The following is a 7,180-nucleotide window of genomic DNA, read 5'->3' as shown; positions in this document are numbered from 1 at the left end:
TTTGGGTGAGAGTAAGGAATAACTGAAAGAAAGGGCAAAGTTATAGTTACTAGAAAGAGACACTCAGGTACTGTGGAAATGGAAGAGCAACAACCCAGAATCAAAGGTTGCACACGGGAGGAAGGCGCATTAATGACCTCTGTCAAAACTGCTTATGAAGGCTTCTTCCCCAAGGAAAACATTCTGGTGCAGCTCTTCCAAACTGTTAGAAGCATCTTCAAAGCACCATGACTTGCACCTTAGGATGGGAAACTTGCAGCATCTGGGATCCTCCAACACCCTAAAGGGAAGAGCTTAACTCTGAGGCAACAACCTCCATACCAGGGCCCTCAGCTTTGTCCATTACTTCAATTGCTTTAAGGAGAAGGACACTTGGATTGTTATCTATGGATACATTCTAGTTGACTGCTCTGCTTGCTGGGGCGGGGCGTGGGAGGGAAGGGAATAATGCTTACTTACTCTTGTCACTTTCACAAATCTTGGATGCCCTCCCCACCTCTCCTGCTACTCTTTTGATTTCAATTTCACTCTACGCTCCATGTTTAACAACCCAGACACCACTCCACCCAAGTGTCTTTATTGCTACGCAAGCTTATTTTTCTTTCTACTTTAATGGTTTTTTTTTAAAGATTTTATTTATTTATTTGCCAGAGAGAGAGAGAGAGGAAGAGTATAAGCAGGGGGAGTGGCAGGCAGAGGGAGAAGCAGTCTCCTTGCTAAGCAAGGAGCCCAATGTGGGACTCGATCCCAGGACCCTGAGATCATGACGTGAGCCAAAGGCAGACGCTTAACCATCTGAGCTACCCAGGCGCTTTACTTTATGTTTTTTATTTCAGTTGTGTCTCAGTGGGGCATGAGGCATACACCTAGACTTGTCTGCTAACCAGAACTGAACTCATCAATTTGTAATTTATCATGTTGCTACTAATTTGATTGAGAATATAGGATTATTGATTTATGAGTATATCTTGTGATAAAAGTGTTTTTACCTTACTTTATCCCCAATCTTCTGGGAAATGATTATGCTACTATTGCTGATAACAAAGAATTTCAAAAGCTATTTATTAAGTGCTGAATATGATCTGGGTAGTTTACATATAGTTTCTGAGTTTTAAGACAAGATGGAGAAATTGTGGTTAGAGGAAAAAAGAAGTAAATTGTCTAAGGTCATGGGGCTGGTAAGCGTCAGAGCCTGCACTGTCAGCAAGAGCTGTCTGAATATGAAGCTTTTTTTAAAATTTTTTTAAAAATTAATTTATTAATTTTTTTATTAATTTTTTATTTAATTTATAAAAAATTTTTTATGTTATGTTAGTCACCATACATTACATCATTAGTTTTTGATGTAGTGTTCCATGATTCATTGTTTTGGTATAACACTCAGTGCTCCATGCGATACGTGCCCTCCTTAATACCCATCACCGGGCTGACCCATCCCCCCACCCCCCTCCCCTCTAGAACCCTCAGTTTGTTTCTCAGAGTCCATAGTCTCTCATGGTTTGTCTCCCGAATATGAAGCTTTTGCCTTATCTCTTGTATCACCTTTCCTTTGTTGGTGTATTTAGAAAGTCCCTGTGCCATAAAAATTACTGGAAGTCGTGTATTTAAAGCCCTGACCTTGACGAGCCCAGGGTGCCCCTCCAAAAATGCTCACCTATACGAAGCCATTCCAAACTGTTTCTTTTCATAAATTACCCACTTAAGGGTCCTTTTAAAATTACTTCTAAAAATCTTAAAGATGAAATTAAACATTTTTGACATGGTATTTCCTCACACACAGTATCTAGAGAGGCTGAATATTTTGGTCAATTTTTCACTCAGTGTGCAGATAGTAAGGATTGCTCTTCTGTGTTTTGTTACCCTCTTAAGTGTTCCTGTAATAGTAGGTTATGCCATCTGATGGGCAATTTGCCTTTGCACCATTTTGCCTGTCATGTTGTTTCCCTAACATTAAGTAGCTGAGACTAGGAAAGGGCTCATAGAGGTTACACAGCTCAATAGAAAGCCTGTCCTTTTTTCTTTTCTTTTGTTTTTTTTTTTTTAACTTCCCATTACACTTATGCCCTCCTCCTCCACCCTTCCTTACAAATTCACTGGAAACAGTACAGCAAGAAATGCAAATACTCTTTTTTTTTTTTCTCCTACACTGCCCATCTTTTAACGGCTGATTAAAACTAGCTGAAGAGAATAAGCAGAAAGAGCCTAGAAAAATTGTTCTTCTCTGTCTAGTTGTAAATAGCTGCCCTGTTAAGGAATTGGGGCTACCCACCAAAACAAAGGGTTAAGCATATTTTTTTCAAAACAACACTCTGAGTATGCATGTAAATGTGTGTACTCTGGATAACATTCCCCTTGACAGTCTAGCCAGGAGGAAAACATGAGATGCTCTTGGAACAAACTGCCTTTTTTGACATATACTCACAACATGAATAGTCCCATTACAACATTTAATTTAACCAGCATGGCTTGAGACATGTAAAAATGCAGTTTCCGTGCTGTGTCATGTCCTCAGCAATATGTGATTATATCTCCTGAGGTCATGTCCACACTCTAGCAGGCTTTATGTCTGATGAAATGATTATTTATTTTAAGAATACACTCTCTTTGTAGCTCTTACACAACTCTTACTTTTGCAGGAGATGTCTTCTATTGGCACAATAGTACATTTAAAATGGTCTCTTTTATTTTTGGTATTACAAGGTGACTTTTTAATTTCAGAATTTTATAGTTCAGCATGAATATCATCAAATGGTGCAAAACAACTACTATGGTATTTTGAATAGAAAACAAAAATCTGTCTTATGGAAAACTATACTTTATATCGACACAGCCCATCTGGTTCAAACAATGACCAAAATTAAAATTAACTCTAAAATCTTCAAAACAGGAGAAACTGCTTCAGTTTTAGCCATTCCAGGAAAACCTCCTCCTCTAGTTAACTTGCTCCTCTAAAAATAAATCCTCTTAACTCTTTGCTTACAACTTATTTTTAGAAATGCATCACATTGGGTGCCTGGGTGGTTCAGTTGTTAAGCGTCTGCCTTCGGCTCAGGTCATGATCCCGGGGTCCAGTACCAGGCTCCCTGCTCAGTGGGGAGCCTGCTTCTCCCTCTGCCTGCCGCTCCCCCTGCTTGTGCTCTCTCTCTGACAAATAAAATCTTAAAAAAAAAATGCATTGCATTCATTCTTTCATAAAGCACCTTTCATATTACACCCTTGTTTGTTTATAGAAAAAACACTTCAGGTACTGTAGGTGGAATTCGACACTTAAGTAACCTCTTCTTGGTCCAAAATGGTTCCTAGATATTAAATGCCACCTCATTCAGCACTATTTTTTGTATGTTAGTCTTTGTAAATTATACTTTAAAACTTAACCTGCTGCTCTGAAGATGGACACAACTTTATTAATGAGTCAGGAAATACCTTCAGAAGTACCTTTCACCATCTGGCAGTTGAAAGTATTCTGATCTACCCACCACCAGGGTAATAGAGAACACCTTTGCAGAATACCAGTGGACTGATTCTTAGCATCTCTTATCTAAAAAAAAAAGTTAAATTCACAACTGCACATTTTGAATCCAGCTTCCTTTTTTATTTATGAAAATACACACAGCAAGTTACTTCCCTCCAATTACCCAGAGGCTGAATTTGTGTTATATCTTCACAGACATGTGAATAACTTCAGTTTGTTTTTTTGATTACAGTTGACTTTGTTTTCCACGTAAACATACATTTTTATGGCAAAAAAAAAGGCAACTGAGGCAAAGAAAACCATAGCCAGAACCACTAGGAAAGTAATATTATAGGCTTTGCAACTGCAGTATTGATAGCTGTTTTTAAATACAGGCCTGGAACAAAACTACATTCATCTTATATTATCAACCTGTTTCCTCCCCTCCCTAACCACCCCCCCCACCCCTAGCTAAGATTTTTTCTTGCAAAGAATTTATCATTCAGGTTCTGGTTAGTTTTTTAGTTTAGTTCTTTTTTTTTTAAATTCTGTGGTTTGGTTTTTGCAGAATTAAACCATCCTAGGTGATGACCCTGACATCTTTGCTACTTATTGTATACTTAGAAGTTCAAATGAGAAAGGTTTTGGATTCAGACTTTTCAGCTAACTGATGTTTACAGAATTTTCGTAATGTAGATTTCAGTGACGTTGAGTGTCTCTCATAAAGATTTTAGAAGCTAAGATGTGGTCTCTTCCTGGGGGGTGTTTCATCTTCCTTATCTTCTTCATCATTGAGACGATTCATTAAGTCACTTGTGCTGCTACCGTGCAGGCTATGTGTTCCATTAGCAGCAGGAGCAGAATGGGATGAAGCGAATTTGTAGCCCCCTGGAGATGCTCTTTTAGGAGGATCTACCTTGTCTTCATTTTCTTTTGTTTCTTTAGTCTCCATAAATTTGTAACGATCTTGAAAATCATTTTCCAATGGCGGCATAATTGCTTCTCCTTCTTCTGAATTTCCTTCAAAACACTTTTCTTCCTTCTCCACGACTCTGGTACTCCTGCGAAGTATTTTACTACACAGTATAGAGTGCAAATTCCTCCGTATTTGATTCTGCCGGTCTTTCTCTTGTTCATATTTAATCTTCAATCCTTTGAATGTCTGAACATATTCAATCGATTCAAATGTTTTATAAAACTTTTCTACTATATGTGCAACAAGAGATTTGATATTTTCCACTCTTATGTATTCAAACAGCTCAATAACAGCTGAATTCAACATATTGTACCGAGTTCCGTTATCCAGGAAAGCATTGACAACTGGCTCAAAAAGATTTCCCTTGATGATGTAACAATTATAAAGTTCATCTTTAAGTCCAATCATCCTTCTCATAAAGCGGAGAGCACACAAGATCAGGAAAGTGTGCTTTGAATTCATCAAGATCAAGACTCTTCTTAGCAAGTCTTTGCTCAAGATACAGTTTCTTATGTAGTATGTGTGATGTTGCACACAAAATGTAAGCAGCTCTAAAATTAAAGAAAGCAGCTGTGCTGTTTGATAATTATTGAGGCAATTTGTGTTGTTTTTGTCGGATCCAACTACATTATCCCCTTCACATGTATCTTCCGAAGTGGTGGCAAAAAGTGGTGCTATGAAACTATGTATACAGTGCTTGTAGAAGAAATTTAGAAATTCACTTCTTTCACATTTATCAGGTGTTGCTAGCATGTTTTCTGGATCAAGTAGAGTACGAAGAAGTCCCATTAAATGAACAGCACCTCCTAGCTCAGGATCAGTATCACAGATTATTTGCTCAATGACTAAATTAATGAAAAGGTTACCGTCTTCACTCTGCTGGGCTTCTTCCATGATAAATTCTCGAATCATGGATGGACTATACTCCACTAGATAAGTAAATATATCAGTAGCAGCTGACTTTATTTGCAAATCTTCCATGCTCATTGCGATTTTAAGAACAGGAAGAATCCCCAGTTCTGTCAATGTTTTGAACAGTGCATCCTTGCTTGGAGGCTGTAATGTCTGAGAAAATGCACAGAATTCCTTGAAGAAAAGGAGCAATTCACGCCGTCTATCATCATTTATAGTCTCATCCCTTAACTGTGCAAAGACTTGAGACAAAAAGTTGTTATCATCCTTCAGCATGCTGACTATCTCAACCTTGTTGAGGAAAATAAAAGTTGTAAGAGTAGAAAGAAAGTTCTCTTCATATATGGATGGTGCAGGCAAAAGGATGTCACGGATGTACTGTACCCTATATGTCTGATGTATTTTTTGCCTAAGTTCACAGTCTGCTATTGGTATGACTTCCTTGAACCTTGCATTTTGGGTCAAGAATTCCCTATGCCTTTTTGGCTGAGCCAAAGCAGGGTCATATTCGAGACATCCCACCACATCCATGATACACTCAGCAGAAAACATGATCTCAAACAGGGCTGTCTTGTTAAGGAATAAGATGCCTTTAATAATTTCATGCAAATGGTGTAAGCCTTCAGTGTCCCCTAGGTCCTCACAGGTGTGGAACAGCTGCAGCAAATTTTTAATATAGTCCTCATTTTCTAAGATCAGAGCCAGTCTCTCCTTATGGGCCGGTGAAGCGAAAACCGAGGAAATGACGTCAGAAATCTCTTCAAGTTTATTGAGTTCACAGTTAGGCAGGTCAAACACGTTATTGGTTTCCAGGACTTCTTCCAGTTGTTCATCTTCGGATTCCTCCAAGAGGTCTTGCGTGATTTTGACGGATGGATCTTTTCCTTGAACCCAGCAAATGTCTTCCCAGATCTTACGACAACCCTCAGTGTCCTGGAAACTTAATGCCCTACCATGGTTCGCTGCTTCAGACCAAACAATCAGGGTTTCCTGTTGCTTCTGATAGGGCGTCTTTGAATTTATCTCTGACTCCAAGATTAGTGAGGCCTGGGAATCCGACCTAACGAGCAGGAACACGCTCTGGAGGCGCTTCACATAAGTGGAAAAGACGTATCCGGTGCCGAGATCATCCCATTGCTGGTCCTCGTTCAGTGAGTAGACTTTTACACGATACCGCTGGTCAGCCATGGCGACCCTTGGCCTCCTGTCCCCAGCCCTAGTCTCGGTGCGGGGGGCCGCTGGGTCTCGTGTGTCCGGAGTCGACTGTAGTTGTCGCTGTTCTGTCAGCGACGGTAGCTCAGGCGGCGGGAGGGTATAATTACGGTAGAAGATGTTTGAGAAGTAGCGTTCCGCCGGACGCTGGTGGTTCCTGAGGTCTGTAGAGCTCCCTGGAGTCCCACCTCCTCTCGCTTCCATCTTATGTTTCCCTCTCTCCATTTTGCCCTCACATATTCCTTCTTAACGTGGGTTTACGGAGTGAGCCTTTGGCCTGCTCCCCGTCGTCTGGGAAAGCCTCGATTATGGCAGGATTCTTAGGATTGTCACAGGATTCTACCCCGACGGAACGTTCTATGCGTGTTGAGGCATTGCGGCCAAGCTTACGTGGAAGCTTAGTGATTAGAGCAAAGCGCTATTCTTTCCATAAAAACTTTTGTTCCCCAGAAGCATTTGCACTTATCAGGTGTGTAGGAGACTGAGGACTTTAAATGAAAGAAAGCTGAATCACTTATGTCCTGACCAATTCAACACCTAATATTCTAGGTTGAGGCCCCCCAAACCCCCTCCCCAAAAAAAGAAGCGGGAGCCAAGCGAAGTGTAGATTATTAGCAATAATTGGAGAT

At 40.1% G+C, this 7,180-nt stretch overlaps 1 protein-coding gene across 1 annotated transcript; it reads right to left on the bottom strand.

Annotated features, from left to right (window-relative positions):
* Positions 1 to 4,181: 4,181 nt before the first annotated feature.
* PPP4R3C (protein phosphatase 4 regulatory subunit 3C) lies at positions 4,182 to 6,948 on the bottom strand. The gene has a single exon (XM_081807969.1). The coding sequence runs from the start codon at positions 6,774 to 6,776 to the stop codon at positions 4,182 to 4,184; it is 2,595 nt and encodes an 864-aa protein (XP_081664095.1). The 5' UTR covers positions 6,777 to 6,948.
* Positions 6,949 to 7,180: the final 232 nt, after the last annotated feature.

Source organism: Leptonychotes weddellii, chromosome X, assembly GCF_054177405.1.
Source record: "Leptonychotes weddellii isolate Sample4059 chromosome X, ASM5417740v2, whole genome shotgun sequence".
Taxonomy (NCBI): Eukaryota; Metazoa; Chordata; class Mammalia; order Carnivora; family Phocidae; genus Leptonychotes; species Leptonychotes weddellii.
Note: the sequence above shows the minus strand (reverse complement) of the source record. Positions and strands in the feature narration are given on the sequence as shown.

Coding starts and splice junctions, on each gene's coding strand:
- PPP4R3C (XM_081807969.1), bottom strand. CDS start 6,776: ATGGAGAGAGGGAAACATAAGATGGAAGCGAGAGGAGGTGGGACTCCA.